This window comes from Prosopis cineraria, unplaced genomic scaffold (assembly GCF_029017545.1).
Source record: "Prosopis cineraria cultivar Desert tree isolate PC_DT_omini unplaced genomic scaffold, ASM2901754v1 PC4, whole genome shotgun sequence".
Classification (NCBI taxonomy): domain Eukaryota; kingdom Viridiplantae; phylum Streptophyta; class Magnoliopsida; order Fabales; family Fabaceae; genus Prosopis; species Prosopis cineraria.
Window position 1 is genome coordinate 7,810,836 of NW_026555335.1, and position 27,910 is coordinate 7,838,745.

The 27,910-nt window shown below is 34.6% G+C and overlaps 5 protein-coding genes, 1 long non-coding RNA gene and 1 other non-coding gene across 8 annotated transcripts; 5 read left to right on the forward strand and 2 right to left on the reverse strand.

Annotated features, from left to right (window-relative positions):
* Positions 1-997: 997 nt before the first annotated feature.
* Positions 998-4,527, reverse strand: LOC129308304 (uncharacterized). Its single transcript, XR_008592582.1, has 3 exons — positions 4,389-4,527; positions 3,726-4,185; positions 998-3,627 (listed from the first exon to the last, which is right to left on the reverse strand). It is a non-coding gene; the product is annotated as an uncharacterized LOC129308304 (long non-coding RNA).
* On the forward strand, positions 1,844-4,923 carry LOC129308303 (UPF0481 protein At3g47200-like). Its single transcript, XM_054949381.1, has 2 exons — positions 1,844-1,992; positions 3,420-4,923. Exon 2 carries the CDS (start codon positions 3,459-3,461, stop codon positions 4,695-4,697), a length of 1,239 nt encoding a protein of 412 aa, XP_054805356.1. The 5' UTR covers positions 1,844-1,992; positions 3,420-3,458; the 3' UTR covers positions 4,698-4,923.
* A 3,596-nt stretch (positions 4,924-8,519) lies between these two features.
* Positions 8,520-10,192, forward strand: LOC129309558 (universal stress protein PHOS34-like). The gene is made up of 4 exons (XM_054951170.1): positions 8,520-8,857; positions 9,361-9,470; positions 9,580-9,698; positions 9,903-10,192. Exons 1-4 carry the CDS (start codon positions 8,680-8,682, stop codon positions 9,982-9,984), a joined length of 489 nt encoding a protein of 162 aa, XP_054807145.1. The 5' UTR covers positions 8,520-8,679; the 3' UTR covers positions 9,985-10,192.
* Positions 10,193-12,265: 2,073 nt separating this feature from the next.
* On the reverse strand, positions 12,266-15,374 carry LOC129307826 (ubiquitin-conjugating enzyme E2 32-like). Of its 2 annotated transcripts, none has more exons than XM_054948743.1 (5): positions 15,056-15,374; positions 14,065-14,196; positions 13,821-13,905; positions 13,062-13,225; positions 12,266-12,924 (listed from the first exon to the last, which is right to left on the reverse strand). In XM_054948743.1, the coding sequence occupies exons 1-5, from the start codon at positions 15,161-15,163 to the stop codon at positions 12,547-12,549; spliced, it is 867 nt and encodes a 288-aa protein (XP_054804718.1). In that variant the 5' UTR covers positions 15,164-15,374; the 3' UTR covers positions 12,266-12,546. The 2 variants fall into 2 exon arrangements, with proteins under 2 accessions (XP_054804718.1, XP_054804717.1); XM_054948742.1 differs by having other exon boundaries at positions 12,266-12,981; positions 15,056-15,372.
* A 4,229-nt stretch (positions 15,375-19,603) lies between these two features.
* Positions 19,604-21,502, forward strand: LOC129308213 (probable bifunctional TENA-E protein). Its single transcript, XM_054949259.1, has 3 exons — positions 19,604-19,854; positions 20,183-20,400; positions 21,113-21,502. Exons 1-3 carry the CDS (start codon positions 19,624-19,626, stop codon positions 21,426-21,428), a joined length of 765 nt encoding a protein of 254 aa, XP_054805234.1. The 5' UTR covers positions 19,604-19,623; the 3' UTR covers positions 21,429-21,502.
* A 637-nt stretch (positions 21,503-22,139) lies between these two features.
* LOC129308211 (DELLA protein RGL1-like) lies at positions 22,140-24,257 on the forward strand. The gene is given in 2 exon segments (XM_054949258.1): positions 22,140-23,107; positions 23,109-24,257. Coding segments are annotated over 2 exon segments (1,860 nt in total). The 5' UTR covers positions 22,140-22,298; the 3' UTR covers positions 24,160-24,257.
* Positions 24,258-25,767: 1,510 nt separating this feature from the next.
* Positions 25,768-25,839, forward strand: TRNAH-GUG (transfer RNA histidin (anticodon GUG)). Its single transcript has one exon. It is a non-coding gene; the product is annotated as a tRNA-His (tRNA).
* Positions 25,840-27,910: the final 2,071 nt, after the last annotated feature.

Genomic DNA, 27,910 nt, shown 5'->3' on the forward strand with positions numbered 1-27,910 from the left:
TCACGGTTAATAGATATATTTCGCCAACCATGGACTTCAAAAGGTTTGTTGTTTATTTGAGCACTTTGATTCTAGTAAACCATCTTTATGTGACCATTCTTAAAGCCAATTTCATATATTCAATTCATCTATTGGTTGAGATTCTGAATAAATCATGAACACCTGTGAGTTTGGCTAGAGAAAAAAAGAACATTTTTCGAACAATCAAGAGGGGGAAAAAAAAGTAACACCGTTAAGGGTTACATAAAATCTGGATTAATATGTGGCATTCCATGTGATTTTTTTTAACAACTATAGAACATACCCGATGTTATTGATTAATGTCTGGATTTAGATTAAGCTAAAAAGAATATAAGTACTAAATGAAATTTCCTCTTTGTTTGGCCCACAAAAAGAAGTAATAAATGTAATACTGGCTTTCCAGGCCTCTGGGCCATCATCGTCAGTGACTACCGTTTTATAAGAAGGTTTGCCGGTGTTTCAACACGAATATTATGAACAAAATCCCCATAACGTGCACCTTCCAATTTATGGATGGTATCTTCTATTAAACATTCTCTGACGGCAAGTTTCTTAAAAGATGACACACCCATATATAACTTGGCTTGCTATGCAGCACGGTGGATTAGGGGTTTCTAATGTGTCATTCTCTAATACCTTCATAATATCTTAATTTTTCAATTTCATTTTTTATTTTTTTTCTAGTTCATTGATTTCTATATAGAATAAAAGATATTGTGATATCTTGATGTCTCAAAATGGTGAAGATTTATATTTTTTATGATTTTTCAAAAATAAAAAAGTATATTTGTGATATTTTTCTTTAAAAAATTGTAAAAAATATAAATTTTTATCATTTTGAGATATTAAAATATTAAAATGTCTCTTCTTTTATATAAAAGTCAATAATTCAAAAAAAATAAAAAATAAAATTAAAAAGTTAGGATATTATAATGAGAATTAAAGAAGAACACATTAGGAATTCTTAGTACCATAGTGGAGGGCACACCATCATCAATTTAGTATGGAATTTTACATCTTTTACATATGGCCATGCAATTGCTTTTGTGGTTCATATTTCTTACACGACACGCACATTGAAATAGTAAACATGAAGTGACCAAGGATCGTTTTTGAAGAACCATGTCATATGTGACAGACAGACCATGTAGCGTTCCACGCAAGTGCAACAGGAATGCGACCCGAATCTTGAAATGTATCTGCTTTATAGCTTTTATATGATAGCTTTATAACCCATCCGTAACGGGAAAATTTACTTATTTTGGAAAAAGCTTGGCTGCTGAACTCGTCAAGTGTCTGGTTCAAGCGTTTTCCCTCTCCTACATATTTTATGGGGCAGACATTCAAAACGTGTTCCTCCTGTTTTGTACAAAGACCAAAAGAAATCTTTGCGAAAAGATCTCATGAGTCACGATCACGACCTGATATTGTGCAGCTGTCTCAGCTTCTTGAGCAAAATTTGTTGGAAGAATCCCATTCACCAAAGAAAAGAAGCAAAAACAGACTGGAAATAAGAGAAGAAAGAAGCGGGTGACTGTGGTCGGCAAATATTCTGAGTCGTACTAATTCTGCAAATAATTCTTGAATTTTCTGTCAAGTAATCATTCTTTTCTTTATTAAGAACCGGCTTTGCTTTCTCTCGGTCTTTCTTACCTGACCATTAGCTCATTCAGCTTCTGATGAAATGACATCTCTGTCACACACACTTTCTCTTTTCCTCACTCAGTGGTTTACCGCATCAGTTATTCTTACCATTCTCCCCAAGTTATCTTGGATTCCAGTGAACTTTCTTTCTTCAGTTATGGTGGTTCCTGTAGTTTTGGCAAGGTATATAAATTCTTCCATTGCTCAGGCGTCAATACAAAATATGTCATGGATGCAACAGTTCTGGCTGTAGTGCTGGCGCCAAAATAAAGAAGCAGGTTTGCGGCAGAAAGTCATTATTTGCGAACTTAAACAGCTCACATCCAGGTCTGTACTTTTCTTTTCTTTTCTTTTCTTTTCTTTTTCCCCCACTTGAGATTTCAGTAGTCAATCTTTGCATTCTGTCTGGAAACTGCGCTTTGCATGTTTTCTAATTAAGTAAGAAAGTAGAAAAAATGTTTTACTTCTCAGCATTGGGGTTCTAGCTATGAAATTGATATATAGAATGCAAGATCACTTCTTTACCTCAACAAATGTCATGTCTCAAGTCGGCAACAGATTAGGATGAAAGTGTGTGTAAAAGATATCACGTGATTTATTAGTACATTTACCTAAAGACCGAAGTTTAGCCACTAAATCATCCTGCTAGGCAATCTGGGTTCTCTCATGTGCTGGAGCATCCTGCTGGACTCGAGCACATTTTCATTTTATCTTAATTTCAAGAAATACAATATTATTATTATTATTTGAATAAAAAAAAGTAATGGTAACGGGCTGTCTCTTGTAATTACGGATTGGGTCCCAAATTTAAATCAAGACTTTGTCAGTCAGAAAAGCGACAAAGAAGGGGGAAAAAATAGAAAACAGAAAATCATAATTAAAATTAGCTTTATCCTTTGACCCATTTGAAAAAGTTCTCTCCTGGTTTGATTTGTTCTGCATGTCTGGCTTAATCAAAATAGACGGTTTGCTCCCTGCCTCTTCTCTAAGAAGTCTGTGGAAGTATTATCCAATTCAAACAATTTGATTCACAAAATAGCATGACTTCATGCCTTAGCATTTTCACTGACGACTTAGCCTGCTGTTTAGTTAAAGAGAGAATCATTTTGAAGCTAGAAAGCAAGGACTCATCTTCCTATGTTGATTCTTGGAATTTGATTTCATGTAAAGTTATCAATCATTCTCAATACCATGAAGATGCCATTTGAAAATTTTACCCTCATGGGAATTAAAAATTGAAGTGTATAAATTCTAAAATGACATCTGAAGGCACATAGATGGCTAGGTGCATGGAATGCCAGGTAAAAGCAAACTGTTCCTTCCTCATCTCAATGAAGTTCTCAATAGCTTAGGAAGAGCTCAGAAACATGAAAACTGACACACATACAAAGCGCAGCAAGACAACAACACTGGAACACAACGAATTCTAAAGTATTCCTTAGTTATTAAATGTGTTGCTTAGTGTTTAACACAAGCTTTCAACGTTTACTTGACACGATGTATGGAAAGAAAAACGTCTACTTGACACAAACATGCATAATTCCCTTTCAGAGATGCACATGCTTCCTAGAATTTGGAAACTGAAGGCTCTATCCTCCTCCTGTTCTCAGTACTTTAGGATAATGTAAATGGTTATATTTTGCTACATGTGTAGGTACGGCTAACTTCAAATCATGTTGCATATACGTATATGTATCAAAACATGCATAAATCATGTTGCACAGTATAATTACTTACAGATTAGAGGCTTTCAGGTATCAATTTTCCGTGTAAACAGGGAAGTCTGGTCATAGATGGAAACTGGTAGTTTCAAGGAGAGAGACAGAAAACTTGCATGTGACATTAAAGAAAAGATAGAAGCCATTTCATCTTTGAAATCTATCTTCAGAGTGCCGGTGAAACTTAGGCGCTCAGATAATGTTCCTGAGGATGAAATATATATCAGGAGCTCACACAATGTTCCTGAGAATGAAATGTATATCCCTGATTTAGTTTCTATTGGTCCCTTCCATCACGACAATGAAAACCTAAAACTCAAGGAAGATCACAAGTTGCATTACCTTTATACTCTGCTCAGTCGCAAGCCGAACCTGGAAGCAACGTTGCACGAATGTGTGATGGCGCTGAGAGATATAGAGCAAACAGCAAGAAACTGCTATGAAGAAACACTCAATCTCACCAGCGACGAGTTTGTGGAAATAATGCTCCTTGATGGCTGCTTCATCATCGAGCTTTTCTTAAAATATGCTTTTAAGGGTCTGAGACGCCGTGGTGATCCCATCTTCACCTCCGAGCTGTTCTTTGCAGTCAGGAAAAACCTCATTTTGTTAGAAAACCAGATTCCATGGATGGTTCTTCAGAGTCTGTTCGTGATTGTGCCCATTCCAGCACAGTGTACTCTAACCGAGCTTGCACTCGGTTTCTTCAAAAACATGTTACCAGGAGAACGGGCCTTTCTCAGAGAGAAGTTCAGCCAAGAAGGTAACCATTTGCTCGACCTTATCCACCAGTGCTATATCCCTACAAATTCAATAGTTGAGTCAAACATAGCTGGTGGAGAACCAAAAGCAAAAGATGCCGAGTCTGCAACAAAACTTAAGAAACAAGGAATCAAGTTCATGAAGTTCACAGCCACAAGCTTGTTAGACATAAGCTTTTCTGATGGGGTTTTTGAGATTCCTCCCCTTGTAACCAAGAAGTACACCAAGGTTCTGTTTGCAAACCTTATTGCACTTGAGCAGCATCACTCTCATCAGATTCAGTACTTCACATCTTATGCCTTGCTCATGAAAGACTTCATCCAAGATGTGAAAGATGCCAGATTGTTCAGGCATCTGAGGATTGTGGTCAGAGAAAGTGAAGACGAGGTCGATGATAACGTGGATGAAGAAGTTCTTTCACTCTTTAACAGTCTTTGCGAAGGAGTGGATTTGAAGAGGTTTTATTATGCAGGAGTTGAGGGGCAGGTCAAAGAGTATATAACAAGAAGGAAATCATGGCGGAAGAAACTGGAATGCAGTTGTTTCACTTGACTTTTGGTTTTCAACACTTGGGCTCATTCTCCGCAAGCTTTTTTTTGGTTTTCTGTGAGTTTCACAGTTCACATTCTTTCACAGCAATGTCCAGCCAAGAGAAAGAGAGAGAGAGAGAAAAAAGGAGTGCTTTCCCCTGTTTTTGATCGCCAACAGCAACAGGGTTGTAATAACTTCGTGAGATTTTGTGATGAATGATTTATAATCATTTCAAATTTACAGCAAATGTTAGCCAATGAAGATGCAAAGCCAGAAATTATACAGGCTGTCCCCCTTTCCAGCCTATACTTTACATGCAATGAGGATTAAATAAACCTATAGAGGTACCTATAGGAGAGAAGGAAAAGGTTAGGACATAATTTAATATACGTCTCATGAAATAAACGTGTTTACAAATAAATCTCTCAAAATTTAAAAACATTAAGTCTCTTAAAATTTAAATGTAATTAAAAATTAAAGTACAGGGACAATAATACCCCTATTAAAAATACATTATATCAATTAAATAATTTATAACTATTTTATCAATAATTTATATCTATCACTTTAATTTTTTATAATTATAACTTTAACTTTTTACATTAAATATTCAAACTTTTAACTATTAAATATGTGAAATTATAATTATAAAAATATGAAATGATGATTGTAAATTAATGATGAAATAGTTATAAATAATTAGTGTTAAATTTTATTAGTAATGCACTCTTTTCATTTCTATTTATAGGAAAAAAAGTTGTATCATACAGTTTAATAAAATTAGTTAACTGTATTAATTGTGTCTAAAAATAAAAAAATTAGACTACAAAACCCTTTATTAATTATTTTAATTAAGCTTTCATTAATTATTTCTTATAACTGTAAATGATGAAATTATAAGGAAGTAATTTAAAAAGTTTGCAATAAATGCCTATTTAAAAATATGATTTTATTTATATAAAAAATAAATTAAAAGTGATAGTTTCTCCTATAAATAAAAATGAAAGGAGTATATGTGAAGTTATAGCTATAAAAAGTTAGAGTAATAGTTATAAATTACTAATAAAATAATTATAAATAATTAATATTAGACTTTTAAACAATGCATAGTTGGTTTAACTATTAAATATATGAAGTTATTGTTGTAAGAAATTAAAGTAATAGTTGTATATTAATGATAAAGTAGTTGTAAATTATTTGATTGATGTAATGTATTTTTAATGTGAGCATTATTGCCTTTTGATCTCAATTTCAAATTACATTCAAGTTTTAAGAGATTTGATTGTAGTTTCTAAATTTCATAAGACTTATTTATAAATAAATCTATTTCATGAGACTTATACGTAATTTTTTTTAATTTAAAATACAATGATAATGGATATGACTAACGCAAATGGCAATTTTTATAAAGAAAATAGTTGAGAGTATTTTCATCTATTGATCACAATATTAAAATATTTTTCAACATGGTGAATGGTTAGGATATATTCGTTCTATTTAATGTTATAAGACATTTTTAATTGAATTAAATTATACTTCTAATAAATTGATTAATTATTTTTCAAATTACATACTCTTTCTATACTTATTCTTATTTAATAGAATATTTTAATTAAAAAAATTATTAATTATATCCCTTAATTAAGGTTTTTTTAAAAAAATTATTAATTGCACTCAAAATGTTTTCTATTTATGAATTTAATACTTTAAAAAATGTTCTTACAATGTTAGATGAAAGGAGCAATAATATATGCTCTGATGCAGCTGTAACTTTGTATCAATTTAAATGTAAAACATTTTTTTATTTTTTTCATATCAATTAATGACAAACATTTTAAGAAATGATGATAAACAAAATGCTAACTCCTTTTAAAAATTTAAGACATTTTTAATTGAATTTTATTTCTAATAAAATAGTTGTTTGTTTTTAAACTAACTCTATTTTTTTATATTTAACTTTTATAAATATAAAGTAATTTATTTAATAGAGATATTTTTAGAAAAAAAAATAATCATTATACTTTAAAAGACTAAAAATGCTTCATATTTTTTAACATTTAACCTCTCAAAAAATACTTTATATTTTTTTTAACAGAATAACTTTATATTTTTTTAAGGGGAGGTTGGATATGGATCATGTGTAGTGGAATTCGTGCAGTGGATGAGAAGTGAAAAATCTTGATCATGAATTTTTATCTAATGGCTAATAAAAAATAGGTATATAAAAAGGTTTTCATTTGCAAACACACAGTCATGTTTTATCCAAAATAAAAATTAATAAAAAATATAATATTTTTAATCAGTCAATTAATAACTAATTTGGACAATACCGATTTTATTTGGATGGTCTAGTTTAATATTAACTTTTTTATTTTTTATAAATTACCTATTCAAATATACTTTGAAGTCTGGACAGTTTATAACTAATATTAAATTTTTTTATAATGCTTACAATTTTTTATTTTGATAAATATAATATTAAAAATAATGATAACACTTCTAACATTTTCTAAAAAATAATTTTTAAAAAAAATTGTAAGTTAAAAATTTTAAATATAAACCAAAATTAAATTTAAACTGTTTAAAATATATCTGGATATCAATTTATAAAAAATAAAAAAATTAATATTAAACTGAACTTTCTAGATAAAATCTGTATTATTTAAATTAGTTATTAACAGATTTATTAAAAATATTATATTTTTCATAAATTATGATTGTGACAAATGAAAAACTTTTTTATACACTTATTTTTTACTAGCCATTAGATAAAAATTCAGGGTCAAGATTTTCCATCTCCCATGCACTACATGGTTTTCACTGCACATGATCGATATCCAGGGGAGGTTTCATTGTTATGCAACGTGCTATTTTCATTCATTCACGCCCCGTTATTTTCATAGTCCCAGTCAATTGCTGAGATTCAGTTCATGAATTAGAAAATAAAATATCTAGGAATAGAAATAGAAACAGACCCATGTCATTACTTTACAATTTGTCCCAAATTGAAAGGATCTAATAATTTTTTTGGCCTGTGAAAGGGTCTAATAATTAGAATTATGAACAATAATTTAAAAATATTCTAGATTTTGTTACAAAAGAAAAATATTCTAAATTTTTTATTTGCCTCTAATTAAGTAGCCATAAGGTTATAAATATATAAATATCGATTGATTGATTATTTAACTAAGATAATTAATGACCTTTCCTTTTGGAATTTAGACACTTATGTTTTAAATATCTTCAAGAGTCATTAATCACTCATCATCATAGTAAAATATACTCCCTTCATTAAAAAATATAAAATATTTTTAATTAAATTTTATATTTCAATAAAGTAATTACTTACTTTTCAACTAACTTTATCTTTTTATATTTATTTTTATTAAATACCTAACAATAAATATAAAATTATCATCAATGGGGGCATTTTTTAAAAAATAATAATTATATCTTAAAAAATTAAAAATACATTATATTTTTAAATATTTAATTTTTTAAAAAATGTATTATATTCTCGGAGTATGTCATGCTCTTTTTTTATTATTAGACTATATTTATTTATTTAAATAACACCAAATCTCTTCCCATGGGGCCGTTCCAATAAGAGAAAAACTGTACAAGATTTTTGAAAGAAACACTAAAACAAAACTTAAAAAATTACATCGAACACGTGTAAGTAAAAAAACATCTTAAAGTATGATTAATAATAGCATCAATTTAAAGAGAGGATATTTATAGGATACAAACTTCATCAGTGAAAAGGGGCCGTTCAATTATTAATCATCATTCAACGGTCAGAACTAATGGCAAGAGTCTCAAAGGTCTGCCATTTTTAATTTTCAGCACAGAAGATTGCGCCGGTCGTCTCAGCCTCAGCCTCAGAAGTTGCGGTCTTCGTCATAAAGCTTTCTCTGTGAAGCATTCATATCCAAAAAAAAGTAAATAAATAAAAACTTGTTTCAGAACTCTGCACTTCGCCTTGTTGTTGCGAAAGCGAGAAATGGCAGCTCATAGGAGAGTCGGTGTGGCCGTTGATTTCTCCCCTTGCAGTAACAGAGCTCTCCAATGGACCGTGGATAATCTGGTCCGAGAAGGGGATCATCTCATTCTTGTCAACATCAGCCAAGAATCGGATTACGAGAACGGCGAGATTCAGCTCTGGGCTGCTACTGGCTCTCGTAATGAACTCCCTCCTTTTGCTTCTGTTTTTTTTTTTTCCTGTTTGTTTCCCTCTTGTTTGCACTGTATTTTTTTTTTTTTTTCTATTGGCTTCGGGACTTTGTTAATCAACATTGACCGATGTTGACTTTGCTTCGAATAGTTTAACGATTAGATTCTTAAATCACACGATCATGCTGCTTTAAGTTTCACTTCAGAAATCTCTGATTTCTATTGAACTGAAATGATGTTGCATCGTATGAGTTCAAATTCTAGGAATTTAAAACCTACTGCAGAGAAGCATGGGCATTTTATTGGTCCTGATTTTGTTCTTGTTTTACAAGGCAAGAATTTTCTCTTTTTAGCTGTAGATCTTTTGAGCATTTCATAGATCCAGATGATATTCCCCTCTCCCCTCTTTCAAGATGAGGAGATTTAATGAACTGTCGAAGCTCCAACCATTTCCCCATATTTATTATGAGCTAGCACTAAATGGATTTCTGTATATTGAGCCCAAATGCAGCTTTGATTCCTCTGGCCGAGTTCTCTAATCCAGTTATCATGAAGAAGTATGGAGTGAAACCTGCTGCAGAAACACTGGATATTGTCCAAACTGCGGCTAGACAACACAAGGTAGAAATATAATTATAGTTTCTTTGGCCTTAAAATTTGAAGGTGATGATTGTTCAAATTCAAATGTTCATCAGATTTCAGAATAGCTTCAACTCTTTTCGTGGCGCAGGTTGAAGTCCTGTTGAAGATCTATTGGGGAGATGCTCGTGAGAAAATTTGTGAAGCAGTTAATACCACACCTCTGGACTGCCTTATCATGGGGAACAGAGGCCTTGGTACCCTCAAAAGGTAACCTAGTTTAAATATTCATAAACTATTCATCAACAGTGTGATTCATTCCAGACTTTGTGTGAGTCATGGATTCGCAGTTTATTTTGGATGAAAAACTCTTTGGTACATTAAGGATAAGGATAAGGGAAATACTTGAGAATGTTGTCTATTCTGACTCCTGCTAGATATTGAGTTGCTGTTCATTCTCTTCATTATTGACAGGGCTATAATGGGTAGTGTCAGCAACTATGTAGTGAATAACGCGTCTTGCCCTGTGACTGTGGTGAAGGCAGAGTCCCATTAAAGCTGCTTTTCTATGTTGTTTGCTCTAAGTCAAGGGATAAGCTTTTATCTGGTTGAGCCATGACTACCTTGCCTGCTGGATAAGTTGTATTCTGCTGCTTTCCAAAATGAACTTAGGTTCTAGTAAAATAATGATGTTATGTAATCTTTATGTTTTGTACTGGATGAATTTGAGTGCTTATATAGTCGGTGTTTGTGTTGCATGTTTATGATGCACCACGCATTCACTGTGTTTGTGCCTATGTTAATGGATGTGCTCATAAATGCCATTATCTCCTGGCAAAAATGTTTGTTAGTAAATGAGAATATGGATAAGAAAAATAATCAAATTTGATGGAATGAAACAATGATGTTTACTACGTAATGAATAAGATTTTTTTTTAGCTTTGAATTTGAGTTTGATGTCAGGTGATTATATTTCTTTCATGGTCTGATGGTTATTGATTTTGTTGGGGGGGGGGAGTTTACTTACCTTTAAAAAAAATATTAATATTAATATTTTCAATTTTTTGTGTAAATATTTTTTAATATTAATATTGATTAAAAACTAAAATTCATTTTAATTTGTAATTCAAAGTTCCTAATAAAAGATGTTGCTTTTTGGAATAGGTCTGAAGATATTTTAGTCATTATACTCAACTTTCTTAGAATGCTTATAGATTCCACTCTTTCTGGATGAAAATGACGTCAACGCTACTTCTTGTGAAGGGAATTTGATGAACCAAAAACTCTTTGGGGGATTTGGTTGTGGAATCTATCTCTGACCATGTTTATAAGCACGTGCATTCTGGAAATCAGCCTTTTTAGGTGAAAATAATAACAATTAGAGCCTGTATTTATATGTCTAATGACTTTATGAAATATCTCAAAGTATCTAATTAATGTTGGATTGTAGAAAAGGTTTGCATATACTATTGGATATTAGAAATTATCTTTGGTGTGAAAGATTTTGATATTGCAGCGTTGGAGTGAAAACAGTGCGAAAAAGTTATTTTTCAATAAAATTGAGATGAAACAGGAGTGTGTTGTTGTTGTTGTTCTACTTATATATATATATATATATATGTCTCTCTTTTTTTCGGCCATCGAAAGAGATTCTACTAAAATAAAGAGTCTTACAACCAACAAAAACAGAGCAAAAAAATGAACAAAACATTAACAGAATCTCTCAAAAGAGAACGATCAAACTCCAAAAAATAAAGTCATCCAAGCATCATGCCAAATTTTAGTTTTCCTTCTATTTCCAATACTTGAAAATGCCGGCCTTCAAGAATCTTACGTTCTTCCAGAATGCGACTCCAAGTCCAGGAAGCTCATCCTCCCTCTGTCCCTGCTTCAAATAAAAAGTTGCGTCGCCATCCTTGAGTTTTTATTCTAACTTTGTCAATGACAAAACTTTAAAAGCTTGGATTTTAGATCTACCCCAGAGAACAGGCAAACCTAGATAACTGCTTGGAGCATCCACCAATGCAATCAGTATGAAGAGATAGGGGGATAAAGGGTCTTCTTGACAGGTACAAATACTTGCAATTCTTTTTCCAGCCATTAAGATATTAAACTTCACGGATGAAATACACCAGAAAATCCTATCAACCCATGGCTTTGAGAAAACCATTTTAATTAACACATGATATAAAAAGTCTCATTCCACTCTATCATAGGCCTCATTCATGTCTAGTTTTGAAGCTAGCTCAAAATTTCCTTGCTTTTTGTGCCTGAGATAGTGGAAGGCTTCATGAATAATAATAATATTATCTTGGATCAAATGCTTACTAATCACTAACGTGATTATTGAATTTTTAACAATTCATTTGCTTTATTAAAATTCAGATTATTATAGAGATTTTAGCTATCAATAAAATATAAAATTCATTATAAGTGGCCCTCCTTGTAAATTATGAACACAATTCAATTTTTTCTTCAAATTCCATTAATATTAACATTTTTTGGCCAAAGGTATTTTCTAGTTTGTGAACCATGCATTGCAATGGTAATCAATTTAACAAAAGTAACTATTATAACGTAACAGTCTCTTTAAACATTATTTCAGAGTGATTCCTAAAACGTGTGTATAAAATAACATCTCTTGAGAAAAGATCACTCTTTTGATAGTGCTCAGATTATTCAAAGGATTAGCCTCAATTGTCAAGATATCTTCGAGTAAATAAAAAGTAACTGTTACAATACTAGAATGAATTTGATTTTCTAATATTCGGTTTTTTTTTATAATTAATTTCTCATCGTACAAAAATTGAAATCTAAAGCCAAACAAGACCTACAAATTTATAGGCAAATAGTACATTAATTCTTGAATAAAAAAATATTTACCAACAGCAGATGTACTGCCAAATCGGGATTGAATGTCGTATTTAACAAACATTTTGCACTTGGACCAGCATGTTGACAATAAACTACCCCATATTAATGGGCAAAATAAGAATGCTAAAAATTGCATACGGTATATAGGTGACAGCAGTATGACGCAATTATATTACTGTAGTTACAACATCAAAGGGTGCTCGCTTTTGACGAGCACAGAAGCCAGCACGAACAACGAATACATCTAGGATCCACCCATGAAAACCGCACCATGTTCAACAGATTTAATGAACTTCTTCAGCAACAGAACCACGATTGCAATTGTAAGTCCAATTGCAGCCAATGTGAACAAACGATCATCAGGTTTTTGGCCCCTTGTTTCTGGCCTTGGATTCAAAACCCTTTCATCTGAATCTTCGGGCAATTGGTTGCTTGAAACACTGGATGGAATCTCTGTTGGAGCTTCGACCCCAGAGGGATGAGGATTCGCATTTGCTGGTTCTTCAACAATTCGGTCAACTTCTGTCCGACCTTGAGGCCCCTCACTGGCTGGTGTCTTGGGATTTGGAGAACTAACCCGGGTCTCATCTTCCCCATTGTCAGGGTGTTGTTCTTCAGGGTCCTGTGATGGGCCATGTTGGGGAACAGGGGGTGCTTTGCTTAGCATATACTCATGAATCTGGGATAAAAAATTAAGATTAGAACACGGAATTGCATACAACATGTATAGGCTACAAGACAATAGAAAACCAATTCCACCTCATCAATCAGTTTTTGACGTTCAGGAGTTCCAAATCGTGGAGGTGCTTCCCGAGATTTAATGGCCAAAGCACGCCTCTCTTCCTTTTTGTAGTCTAATGAGCCCAATGCACCATTTGGGTTGGTAGGCATAAATGCAATCAATGCAACTAAAGCAGTCCTTACTGCCAGAAGAAATTTATATCAGCTAGGTAAGAACCTTTCGGTCATCACAGTGATATGCTTAAAGCTTCAAAAATTTAATGGTTATTAATTGTTCAGAGTATGGAGGCAACGTTCTGTAGTAATTAAACGATAATGGTTTAAAGATCAGTCCTACTCCAGTAACCATAAAAAATACTCCGCATGATCAGTATTTTCTCAATAAAAAATCAGTCCCCTCCTTGCCTGGCTAAGATGTAAGCATCAGATGTTACAAAGCAAGAAAGTGAACAGACATTGCATGAATAACCACAATGTCAACTTCTTTCATGAGAGGAGAATTATGAATATTGCAACGCCAATACAACATAGATAGCACCAATATTTCAAAAGAATTATGAAGGCCACAACCAAACATCTCAGGCAGTCCTATAGTTGCAAATCAACAAGCAACATAAAGCTATAGAACAATAAAGTCTCCCATGTAGCTCTAACAACCACATAGGGCATATTTGGAATGTATCATGAAGCAAATTGTCTTCCTAAATTGCTCCCAACATGACTTGCAAAATATTTAGTAGTCGCAGTGTATCAAACTAAAAAGGAGATGCTATTTACCGCTCCAAGATGGCTGCCAATGCTCTGGATGATGATTTGATATGCTCAAGCAAATCTTCGTTTGTGTCTCAAAACGACCATTAGGCTGGCAAAATAACAGTAAAACATATAAGAATGATAGAAATGAGTTTCCAAATTACAGAAAAGAATGGTTGATAAAAATTAAAACACAACAACTCAGAAAGATATTATGCCAATTAATATGACAAAACAATCTAATCTATCAAAAGGGAGAAAATCTTACTGTCAACAACATAAATGAAGGAGGTTTGAATGGATATTCGGCAGGCAACTGAATCCGTCCGTGATAAATACCACCCTCAAATTCAGTTTCACAAGGCCCTCTTACTGCAAATTGCCATTCGAAAATATTTTCCTGTAAAAAGATGATATCAGAGTCTCTTAAAGATAATTGCTAGAAGACAGCAAAAACAGGACAATGCCACTACATAATCAAATGCCAAGTTTGAAATATGGAAGAAACTTGCAGATCATGGGGAAAAAATCATGCACAACATCCCTATGACCTTATCAAGTTGGGGAAACCCTCATATGAAGAAAAATAAACAAATAAGAGCGGAAAAGAGAGGCTTCAAAGTTCAGGTTCATATGGTATATTAGCACATATGATTCAGTGGGAATGTGGAATGAGCTTCAAATTTCTCCAAAAAAATCCAGTCACTCTATCATGTTTGGGTGAGCTTTGATGATGCAATAAAAAGGAAAGAACCAATTATCACTTGTTTATTTTACACTGATGAAAGAAAATAAAGAAAGCCAAGGCAACAGGGCCTCGCCAAGGAATATTTGATGCCTCTGAACTGATCTCCGTCACACAAGAGGTCAGACGCGTACTTCTGATGGAAGTCAGATATATTTGCTTCTTTCCATGAAGAAATAACTTGTCAAGATTCGCAATTTGGCAACAGCCACAAGCTTAATCAAGTAACTCTATTGTGTTGATGGCACGGATTAAGTATACACTCTCACAGCTATCGAAAACGTTATTAATTGCAACAGAGACCATAACGCGAGGCTCCCTGTCGAGCTGAATGAAACCCCATTGGTCGATAATTACATTGAAAAAACATCAAATACGCGCAGCGGGTATCGAATAGGAAGCACAGTACTTTGAAATTTGAAATTAAAGAACAAGATGAGAGATATTGAACTGGAAACCCTAATAGAACAGGAAAACTATGAAAGTACTAGTTTGCGGTGAGAAGACATGATACCTCAAGAGGCAAACTCATGAAATCATCGCAAGGGTTAGATTGCATCTCCTTCACCTCCTGTAGAATACGCTTCACCGCAGGGTTCTTCAAGTTGTACTTCTCCGCCATGATTTTAGACCTCAAACAACGTGCACTAAAATTTGATTGGAAAATTTATTGAATCAAAACCTCCACGAACACCACCTCTGCCACCTCCGCCGGCTCAGTACGACGGCAAACGCTAAGCGCTGGACGAAAATTCAAATAATGCACATCAAAATATCTGAGGGGAAAACGCATCAGAAAGGAGATATGAAAATGAGGACGCTCGCTGCTCGCTCTCGGATTGACGCGTCATAGGATGAGTGTTGTCTTACGTGTCAGTCTTTTATTGGACATACTGGAACCGACCTTTTCTCGTGTGGGATCATGCCTTTTTTTTTTTTTTTAGTAGGATCATGCCAATTTGCTTTGAAAGGAAATTATTGAAGATCGTTACAAGGCCGTGTTTATTACTGAATCTGAGTGAACCTCTAGAGAATATTAGGGCCCGTTTGATTCATTGGAGTCTTGGCTCAGAAAAAGAAAAAAGAACGGAATTTTACATATTTCTAGATTTGGCTGGCATCAAATTGAGTCGCTGGATAATGATTTTCGAGGGTGGAAATTAATTCTCTAGAAAAATTATTTTTACTGATCAAGATGCCCTTCACTTTTTCTCACATCTCCTCTGTGTACCACGACTGTATCATCTCCAGAACGAATGCAAGAGGGGCCAACACAATTTCACTACGTCTTTAATTATTTTTTTAATTTTATTTGTAAAAATTAGTGTTAATGGCTCATATTTTAAGTAGCTTTAAATTTTGCCCACATGTACTTGTTTCTGTATTCGTCACCGCGTCATCTCCCTCACATCTTTAGCCACCAATGTCGCCTCTTTTAAATCTTTAGCGTCATCTCCTTCACGTCTCGGGCATTGTCTTGTTCAACCCCCGGCCTCCTCCATCTACCTCCACATCGTTCTCTCTTCTCTCTATTACTGTGTTCTTCTTTGACAGTGATTCGGCCATGGAAGCAGCTCCTTTTCTTCGGCAAAGAGGCGGGTAGCTGAAGCCGCTACTCCTCCTCGCAAATCTAGGTCATCAAAACTAAGCCATTGAAGTTTCTCCTCCTTGCAGCTGCAGCTCTGGTTCATGGTTGCTCGATACAGTGTTTGGGCACAAGAAGATTCATTTTCGTTCCATAATTTTGGCTCCATCAAGTCTGACAGGGATACGCAGACAATGTCGGAAGACGTTGCTTTACCCCTGGGCCTTTTTTCCACCTTTTGTTTTGTCTGGTTTTTTTTTTTTAAAAAAAAATTTATTTCCACTAACTTTTTCTGGATAAGTCAATTCCATGACTCCTCAACTTGGGATTTTTTTTCCCCCATTTTATGTAGACTGTAATTGACATTTTATCTATGGAACAGGAGGAGGAAAGAATGGTGTGAAAGAGATGAAGGCAATATTGTCTTTTTCTCATTTTGAACACCTGGAAAAATAATTTCAGCTGAATTTCATTTCTTTTTTCCACCATATCAAACTGGCCTTTAATTTTTTTTTTCCCTTTTCCTCATGCTAGTTTCATTTCGTTATTCAATTCCAATTCTATCAAATTTGAGAAGTAATGAAATGAAAATGAAAGAAAGAATGACATATTATAAATTATATATCCCCGATTAGTGCATGAGAGTGGAATGTTTCTGGTTAGAATTTGCATTGTCATCGCTACCCTTCTGTGTTCTTGTTGATTGCCCCTCCTCTCCATTGTTGACTGACCCTTGTTCTTCACTAACCTTCTTCACGACCTCCTTTCTTCTTACTCACAGCCATTGACCTTCTTCTCCATGGTCGTCAGACCTCCTCCATGAACCCTCGCCTCCCAAACTCCTTGTTTTTGTTTGCCATGCCTACTTAAATCGCTGACTCTAAATGTCAACCCAGTGAACCCTAACCCCTCTTCTTCAATAAATCCATGGGTCCTTTCCTCATCAAAAGCTTCAACTAGTTTTTTCCTCGCACGTCAAGGATGGCATTGGTTCATGGTTCTGTTCATATTTAGATATTGCGTTTCATCCCAATTCGGTCATCCAAACAAAAGCTCTCGCATCATTTCCATCTTTTAAGCTAGCATTATCTATTATGAATTGCAAATCGAACTTCCTCTCCTAATTCGTGACTCTATACTTCAGTTTTTGCATCTTGCAGACATGTTCAAAATATTCCCGAATTAATTTTGTAGTGGCAGGGCTGTGGCTTATTTATTTCTTATAATATTTGTATTCATTGTATTTGATTTTTGTAGTTTGTAATCTGGTTTTTCAAGAAATTAGTTTGATTCTAAAAATCTACCTTCGAGCTCCGACGGGGAGGAACATGGAGAAAATGATAGTATGGTGGCTTTCAAGTGAGAGCATTTTGGTATTTTAATATTACTATTATTGTAGATATAAAATAAAAATTATATTTTCATTTCATTCATATATCAAACATAATTTTAAAACTTACCCAACTCATTATCTCATTTCCATTTGTATTTTCACTGTCATTCTTATTCTTATTCCTTTAAAATTCACTATGCATACTAAGTGGGGTCTTATAGTCTCAAATTCAAGTATTGTTTAGTTTTAAATGAAAAAAAAAAACGTTTTTTTGGCTTTCACACAGAATGATTTTTTTCTTTTTAAGCAAAGCTTTCACACGACGTTGAATCCAAAATTTTGTACTTATATGTTACAACTGCTTCGACTAAAACCAACAGATATTGATCTATTGTCCCTACTTTACATTAACAAACTTGACTCGTAGGAAAATTAAATTTAATGAATTTTTTTAAAGTTATGAAAGTATCCAAAAAGTTTCTACGTAGGTATGTTATAGAAACATGCAGTGTAATATTTTTCAAATTACATAGAATTTATTTCCTTTTAGAGATTTTAATTTTGTTTGAAAAATTATATAGTTTCAACAAAAATTCAAAATATTTAAAAGTTATTTCCTTGTTTTAAATTAAATATTTGTAAGGGGTGAAATTCTTTTTTCCTTTTTTATTATTATTGTTTACAGCTATCTTTCTACTAAAAGTAATGTTGTTCTACAGTTGGATAATAAATGCAGGCATTTCTCATCTTAAAAATTCAAATCTTAATTCATTATATTGTGAGAGCTTAACCCCTTCAATTAAATTCAAACTCGATTGATAAAGTAAAAGTCTTTCTCAGAGAAATTACCTTACATCTTTGTTTAGCATGAGACATTGAAAGGTTGGGATTGGGATTGAGATTTCCCAACTCTTCATGTTTAGTATGAGTGATTAATCAATTCAATACTAACCCTATTCCCATCTACATAGAATTACTAAATACTAACATTCCCCTAACATTAGAAAAACAATCTTGAGATTGGTTTTACCAAGACATAAATGCACTTGCTTGCCTCCAACATTTTCTATTCTTCTTCACCCAAATCTACCTCCATCCTTCTTTCTCGTTGATGATGAGTCTCGCTCCATCAATGATAGCATTGATGAGATTCAAGACATCCATTGATAACCATGAACCATTAACTAGACAAAGAAGTGAGGGAGAGTGGAATGAGGAGGTGCAAATTCAACATATTGTTGACCATCAAGTGGAGAAGGAAAACCATTAACCCATCAACAACAAAGACCCATTGATGATAAAGAACCATTACCCATCGATGGCTAAGCGACTTTCAATTTGTGTGAAGAAGAGAACAACAAAGGTAATGAGGAGAGGAGCGTTAAAGAAACCTTGATGGGTTTATGAATTTAAAAGCCTAAATTTACCTTCATCCTCCTTCATTGACAATGACCAAATGATCTCAAACATTTTTGGACAACGAAAACACAACCCTTGCATTATGGCTTCGAGGAGGCAAGGCATTTATTCAGCATCTTCCACCAACTTCTCTAGATATCCAATGGATTCCACCATGAACGAGGGGATTTCATTTTTTTGAATAAGGATACTATGATATATTGAAATCATAATTTCATATGTTAAATAATTTTTATTTATGTATTCTCATGACATACCAAACTTTATCCTAAGCCCATTTTCATTTTCAATCTCAGTCTCAATCTCTTAAAACTTTATCCTTCATACCATATATAGCCCAAGCTCCATAATATTTTTAACACATCAAAGATTAAGCTTATGGGTACTTTTTTTAACAAACTGTCATTAAAAAAAGTGTGTAATTCCAAAGAAATTGAAGAAAATTTAGAATTAATTTTAACACAAATTCAAAACATGTTTAACGTTAATAAAATTAAAGCATGTATGCGTAATTTGCTCTTATATTCGAGTGATTTCTCAACTAAAAAATTATTTGATATGACGGGCCTTTCCTCAATTCAGAATTTGACTAGTTGAGAAATATGGATATTTGGTAATGGGCTAGCCCACGAAGGCAAAGCCCATTAAGAATGCCAGATGTGGTGATGCATGGGACTCTCTGTCTGAGGACCGCCACGTATAAGCCACTGAAGGCAGCCCAACCGAGTCTTCGAGGAGCCTACTAATGTCTTCCTCTTCTTCACCCTTCAGAAGCAACGTGAAATTTGTCCACCAGCAGAGGATTCTACACGAAGGGAAGATGGAGGAGAGAATGAAGGCTGAGGAGAAGAAAATTGGAGTCATAGAGGCGTGGTTGAGGAAGCACCGACTTCAGTTCACCGGAGCCACCAGGCACCCTTTCGTCCTCTCCATTCGCGACGGCACCACCGATATGGCTTCCTTCAAAACATGGCTGGTTCTTACCCCAACTTACTGTTTTGGTTTGTTTGTTTCATCTTAATCACCAATTGGCTTAGAATTCTCTTGCTCCTATGGGTTTCTGGTTTCTCCCAAGTCCCGATTTGACTTGCTTTGTTATGAAATGCCTGCAATTTTCAACTGAGCAAGTTTTTCTTACAAGACTCAATTAACCTTCTTAAGTAATGGCCGGACATTGACACAATCTTGAATTTTCTGTTTAACCTTCTTTCCCGAATGGGTTTTTGACGCTGTTTGAGCCTTGTAGACGTGTTTCTAAGTAAGGACATTGAGACAATCTTGAATTTCACGTATGCATAATGCAGGCACAAGATTACTTATTTGTCAGAGCCTTTGTTCCATTTGCGGCCAGTGTACTGATAAAAGCTTGGAAGGAATCAGATGACAGTTCAGATATGGAAGTAATACTGGGGGGAATGGCTTCTCTGGAGGATGAGATATCATGGTTCAAAAGAGAAGCCTCCAAGAGGGATGTTCCACTTTCTGACGTAACTCCTCAGCAAGCAAATATTAACTATTGCAGGTGAGGTTTATTAACCGTGGATCATCATTCTCCATTTATATGTATTCCGTTATCTGCTATTCCTTCCTGATTAGATAATAGCTAATGGGGAAATCTTTTGGTAATAGTTCTGTTACTCATCATGGGACACTGCAGCAATTCAATGGCTCATTTACGCAGAAATGAATTTGCTCTAAGATATGTTACTTGAGGGGATTAGAAAAGACGTTGAAAGTATATGTTTAATGTGGTAGTTATAGATTAATGAAAGAGAACCTGTTAGTTAACCTTCGCTTACGTAGATCAAGTATACTGTCAGGTAATATATATGTTTTTCTGTGTACCTTGTGGAAGGAAGCACTTTGGTTAACAAACGTGAGAAGTTCTTGCAAGTTTCTTGTTCAGACCTGTTTTATGTGTACCATGGCTGTCATGTAAAGGCATGCAAACAAGTTAGTATATTAAGGTTGGTGTGCCCAAAAAAAAAAAACACACACACACACACACACACACACATCTTTACATTTGTTCATATTGCTTTTATCTCTATTTATTTTGGCATTTTGTCATTGAAGGGTTTGAATCTTAAAGTTGTGAAAGAAATAACAGACACAAAGGGTCTTACTGGGTCGCACTCTTCTCTCTGTATTGTTCTGCATGCATTTTTTAAAGGATCCAAATCCGTCTTGGAAAGTTTAAAGTAGGAAATTATATGCTTGCTGTGCTGTAACAGGTTCATGGAGAATCTAATGGGACCAGAAGTGGAATATACAGTGGTGATAACAGCATTCTGGGCCATAGAAACAGTGTATCAGGAGAGCTTTGCACACTGTCTTGAAGAAGGTTCCAAGACCCCACCAGAACTGAAGGAGACATGTGAGAGATGGGGAAATGAAGGGTTTGGTCAGTATTGCCAGTCTCTGCAAAAGATTGTCACTCGGCGCTTGCAAAGGGCTTCGGATGATGTGCTCAAAAGGGCTGAGCTTCTGTTGCTGAGTGTTCTTGATCTTGAAGTTGAGTTTTGGAATATGAGCCGTGTAAATGCCTAGAACTGTTGACAGACGACCCCTTTGTTTCCGTATTTCCATATGATATAGTTGGATCCTAATGCTTGAAACTATAATGTTCCAATCAAGTAAGTAACTTCCAGAGCAAAACAAGAAAATTTCACTTCACACACACAAATACATGTGTGTGATGTGTGTGTAAATGGTCAACTAGTAGCTTGAACACACAAGTTAATTCGCACTAATTCATTTGCGTTTAAATTATAATGGGTAAAAAGTTAGAGTTAAGATTCAGGAAGACTATGAAGAAGATCTTTAATGGAAATAGCAAATTAAGTGGATTATCAACACTGAGTTGATAATCTAAAAGCAGAATATCGGTGTTCTGCCGTTTTGGAACGGGAGCATCTTTTACTTAGTGGATTATCGAAGAGAGTTGGCAACTTGCATCAATATTATAAACAAATGCGTCACAATGAAAACAATAACTTTCTGCTATTTTAATGTACGTGGTCTTAGACTGTTTTTGGCACTTAGTTTTAAAATCTACATTAGTATGAGGGATTTATTATTTAAGTTATAAAATCCAAAAAGAAAAGTACTTCTGTAAGATACTTTGCCTGCTAATTTCCCAAAATAATTGGCTCTCTCTACAGAACCAGGGTGCAGGCCACGTCGATCGTATCGTCCCATTAACATCCTCATTATCCCTCTCGACAAATGTACGTAAAAATTAGTCAAATTTTTCTTAGGATAATCGGAAACTTGTCTTGAAGCTATGATTTAAAGTATATGGTTTAATTCAAAAAGAAGAAAGATAAGAAAGTAATTTTCAGACTTGTCGTCTTACTTGGATTTCCCATATAGAACTCTTCAAACAGTTTTGGAACAGAGAACTAAGAGAGCCCAGAAATGGCAGAATTGTATCCGTTCAGTGAGTTCGATTTTGAATCTGTGGTTGAGGACAAATATAGTTCATCCAACAACGATTTCTGGAACTCATCATCAGATCCATTGGATCAGCATCATCGTGATGAAGATAAAGCACCGAAGGACGTTGAGATTTCTGAAGCAGAAGATTGGGGAGAGTCAGGTGGCCTGGATTCCCTCTGCTCTATCCCGATCATGACTATTCAAACTCAAGAAGATGGCCTTTCATCGCTTTCGAACCAACGGAAGGAGCAATTATCGTATCTGGATTATGGGTCATTGGATAATCTCCAATTCGACATGGTCGTCTCCTCACCGATCGTTGACGCCCACAAGTTTGATGATCAAATCCCAGCCATGACTGTTCCCTCTCGACCTGACGAGAATTACCAGAACCAGAATTCATCCTTCCCTTTTGCTACACTTGATCTTCTCAACAACTATGGTACTGGATTAAAGCGTTTATACAGCGAAACTGAACCTGAAGATGATCGCCAGCTTCAGCCTACTGATGATTTGAGAGGAAGGAAGCTCTCAACTGAGGATGTCATGAGAATCGCCGGAACAAGGTTCATCCGATCATCTTCTTCAGATCAATCAGAAGGTCTGGATTCTTTAAGTTTTCATCCTTATGATTGCTACTACTCTAGCCTTTCCAAAGAAGAGAAAGAGGACGTGAAGCTCGCAGAATCTCTTCTTGCTTCTGCCGAGAAAGTCGGGTTGGGGCAATTCGAACGAGCAGCCAAGCTTCTTCATCACTGCGAATCACAGTCTTCCAAGACCGGGAACCCCGGTCGTCTCGTACTTCTCCGAGGCTCTTCTCGAAAGGATATACAGACAAACAGGAAGAACATACGCTCCTTCATTTTCTCCGGCGGGAGAAATCCCTCGCCATTATCATAAATATGTGGAGAAGGAATTCTCACTTTTCGATCCAGACGAGTCAATGCTGAACCCCGGCCCTGCTATGATTGCATGCCATGCACAGCTTCCTTTCTGTCAGATATTGAAGTTTGCTGGAATCCAAGCGATTGTAGAAAAATTAAGCGATTCAAAAAAGATTCACATAATCGATCTTGGAATTAGAACGGGACTGCAATGGACAATCCTTATGCAAGACCTTGCATCTCGACGAGAATGCCCGCTCGAGCTCTTAAAAATAACAGCAATGGGAACGACGGCGAGAAAAACACTCGACGATACGGGTAAGAGATTAACCAGTTTTGCAGAGTCCATGAACATACGCTTCTCGTTTAATATAGTAATGGTATCCGACATGCATGAGCTCAAGAAAGAACTGTTCGAGCTAGACGACGAGGAAACGGTCGCAGTTTACTCCATGTTCACACTAAGGCCCCTGCTCGCACAGCCAGATCAGTTAGAAGCCCTGATGAAGGCGATGAGAAATTTGAACCCAATCGTGATGGTGGTAACGGAGGTGGAAGCGAACCACAACTCGAAGTCATTCGTGAAGCGATTTACAGAAGCGCTGTTCTACTTCAGCGCATTCTTCGATTGTGTGGATTCATCCATGAAAGGGGACGATACGAACAGGACGGTGTTGGAGTCATTGTACGTAAGATTTGGGATTAGGGATATTGTGGCGGCGGAAGGAGAGAAGAGGAAGATCAGGAACGTGAAGATCGATGTGTGGAGGGCTTTCTTTGGGAGGTTTGGGATGGTGGAGGAAGAACTGAGCATGTCGTCGTTGTACCAGGCGGAGCTGGTGGCCAAGAGATTTGCAGGTGGGAGTTTCTGCACGTTTGACAAGAATGGAAGCACTTTGCTCTGTGGGTGGAAGGGAACCCCGCTTTACTTTGTTTCTGTCTGGAAATTCCTTTGAGCACAACGTATCTGAATTGATTAAAATGCTTGTTTCGGTTGATTTTAGCTATCTGGTTAACCTGATTTCACATGATTGAAGTTCACCTTCTGATAATCTGATTGATTGTTTCAATTATTTGGGTTTTGGGTGTGATATTACTTGAAGGAAACAGGTGTTGAGATGCTATTAAACTTCATCGTGTGTTGGATACAGTTTCGTGTGTTTGAATCGTGTTGCAATGTATGCCCGCCTGCTTTGCTTTAATTTTCATGTCAGTTACGTGCGCAGAGTTTAACGGCTGGAAGACTCCAGTTAACTTCTCCGAGGTCCATTGAAATGGATTCAGTAAATATCCAAGTAACTAGGATATTGATTGAACCTATATCACACAGGTTGTTTGATGGATTTGTATAAACTGACCACATGAAATGAACGGGCCTGAGCTCAATCTGGGCTTGGACCATAAGGCAAGTTATGTTAGTTGGTCAAATGCCTATCACAGAAAGGAAGCGTGGGCACAAAGATGAGTATAAGGTGGGCATGAGGCGCGAGTTATATATGTGGACTTTTGCTCACTAAAGATCTTCTCTCTCTCTTTTTTTTTTCATGATTCTTGTCCTCTGCTTTCGATCTTTATCTCCTCCCTCTTGAGTTTAGGCGCTATCTTTTGCTTCCTAGACTCATTGTGAAGTGACAGTAGAGTATCGCTATGCTGCTGTAATATGAATTCTTAATTTCTTTATTAACATCACACCAGTTTTAATTTTTCATTCTATTTCTTGTCATTTAAGTTATTAATTGTCTGAGGATTATTGCATTTGTTGACTTCATTGACCTCCTACTTTGCTCGAAAATTGGATGCGATATCGTTAGAAAACTAGGAGTTCACATACATTTCTTCACCCCCACTCCGTTGCCCTTATAGTTGTATTCATCTTTATACACCTTCATTATTTAATTTCCCTTTTGTGATCAGCAACTAGCTCACCAACATAACTTGTCTCATGTTCCAAGGGTGATTTTTAGAAAAAGTTAAGAATAGTTTCGTGTTTTTATGGAGAGTAACTAATATATAAAACTGTCAATTTATTATAGAAGTTGACTAATATATAAGAATGGATTAGAGTGAGTAGCTTTTTAATCTACAAGTCAACCTTTTCTGTGTTTTTTTTTCAAGTATTGATATATTTAAGAAGTTGACTTTTAAATTAAAGAAATTTGGTTTGTAAATATTGAAAATTTACTCTTGCTATGATAATACTAATAAATATCAAAGGTGTTTTATACTCCAATAAAAGTATTTTTTTTAACTAGTCAATATTATATGATGAATAATTTTCAATTACTTTCTGCAAGTCAAATCAACAATTGTTGATAGTTGATTAATAACTCTTACCATTTATAACATGAAAACAAATCTAGTGATATTTATGCATCTTACAAGGAAAATTAATTATAACCATGCCTTAAGAGGCATAAGAGTATTCTAATAGATTTATGAGACTTACTTATAAATAAATATTTTATTTGAAACTTATAGCATTAATTTTTTTTTTTGTTGTTTGCATACTTCCATGATTATTCTAAACTATAATAAAAATTTCATACTAGCTTGTATACAAACGAGTGGCTGTAGTTTAGTGGTAAGAATTCCACGTTGTGGCCGTGGAGACCTGGGCTCGAATCCCAGCAGCCACATCTTTTTCTGCAACAGCAAGCTGAGATTTCTGGATTTAAATTTTATATTATTCAACCGCCCCACTTCCACTTTTTGGGATGCTTTTCCGTAGTTCTGTTTGAATTGTTCCTCATCTTGCTGTCACAGTGAAATTTGACAGCTTCCCAATTTGACATGACAACAGAATAAGAGGCCGCTTACATGAACATTACTGGATTATAAGGAAAAAAAGGCCAAAGATCATTTTTGCTTCATTCATGGATTCCATTCCATGTATTCAACTGTTAATCAACTTTTCAGATTCTACGGTTCTGATGTACCAGCCCCACTTACTTGAGAGGACAAGTTTTGCTCTCTGGTCCTCATATATAGAACCAGATACCAAATTCTTAACAAGGATAAGCAAGCATCCAAGCCGAGAACAAGCATAGCAGATGCCATGACTGTGTAAAATTCACACTTCAATCCTTTAAAAGAATTCAACCTCCTCGTTCTTCTATACAAGGAACGTGCTTTTCAATTACCCGATCGATAATACCAAGCAAAGCTGCACCACAACATGGCAGGTCTTGATCGTCCCGTGGATTCAGAGTATTTGAGTGCAGCGGCTCATCAAGTGCAATCCCAACCCTATAGTTATAATTATCCAAACACTGTTATTGCAGCACCCAATCAACGTTACGACCTTTATCAGAATTCTGGTACTCAATATATCAGTGGCCTTACCACTCAGGTCGGAATAGTGAAGGGCCACGGCAATGGAGCCACCGTCTATGGCTCCTTCATCGTTAGGTAGACAAGATTCCAGAAATATGCAGAGAGCTGCGTGCTGATGGATATATATATATAAGCGATCATGCATCGATGTTACCTCGATTGTAGTTCGTGTTTAAATAATTAAATTTAATGACTTTTTTGTCTCTATGAATGTTTTATTGAGTATTTTTACTTTTAGTTACAATGCATCATTTCAGTTATGTAGGAAAGATAAGAGTTTATTTCCTCAGGAGGAAGGACTTTATAAATCATCTCTCACCAGAACAGATACGAACTCTAAATTAAACTTTGAAGAAGCTGTTACGTTAGTTAAAAGCAGTTACTTTGAAGATGCAACGTACGGTGGATCAATCAGTCGTTGGATGCAACGGTGGACTGGGACAGGAATGACATTCACACTAGATTACAAAAATGCAACAGAGAAAAATTTCCATAATCTTTTGATTTCAAGTTATCATAATATCTTTGTTATTGCAATGAAGTGGGTTAACAGAGAAGCATAAGAATAAAGATTTGAAATGCAATCTGATTCATTCCTCATTAGCTATGTACATCACTCACGTATTTCTGTTTAAAAATATAAAACAGTTTTTAAAAAAATTTCGCATACCAATAAAATTCTTATTCTCATAAAAATTTATATTGTTTTCTTTTTTTACCCCTCTTTCTTATTATCAATGCACTTCATAACGAGTGAGAAATATATTTACACAAAGATCTAGATTAATAAGTACAAAGATAAAATGAGAAAAATATTTTTAACATGTACTAGGTTGTTTATATTTTGAATCAAAATTAGTTAAGGAAAAATGTTTATATTTTGGACTAAAAAGAGTACTTCCAAAATATAAGCAGTCTTTTAAGAAAAATCTGCATAAAAATAAAATCCACATTTTCATAAAAATATAAATTGTTTCCCCTCTTTACCCATAGTCCCACTTACACTGTTGTGAAAAGGATTTTTAACAATAATTATTTTTAACTTTTTACATTAGCTATTAGAGAGAAGTAAAAAAAAGTAAAGTGAAAATTCAACTTTTCACGTTGGTTATTAAATCAATCAACATGAAAAGCTCACTTTTTATAATGGTTATTTTTAAAAAATTGAAGTTAAAAGTTTTTTAATATTAATTTTCTATATAACCATTGTTAAAAATTTAATTTTTTTAAAAAATTATTTCTTTTTTTATACATCTAGAACTTAAACAAATAAATTTCAACAATAATTGAATTCAACTTAAATCTCAACAACAATTAAATTCAAATCCAACCCCCAAGCCATGAGTAAATTATATAAATATTAGAAAAAAAATT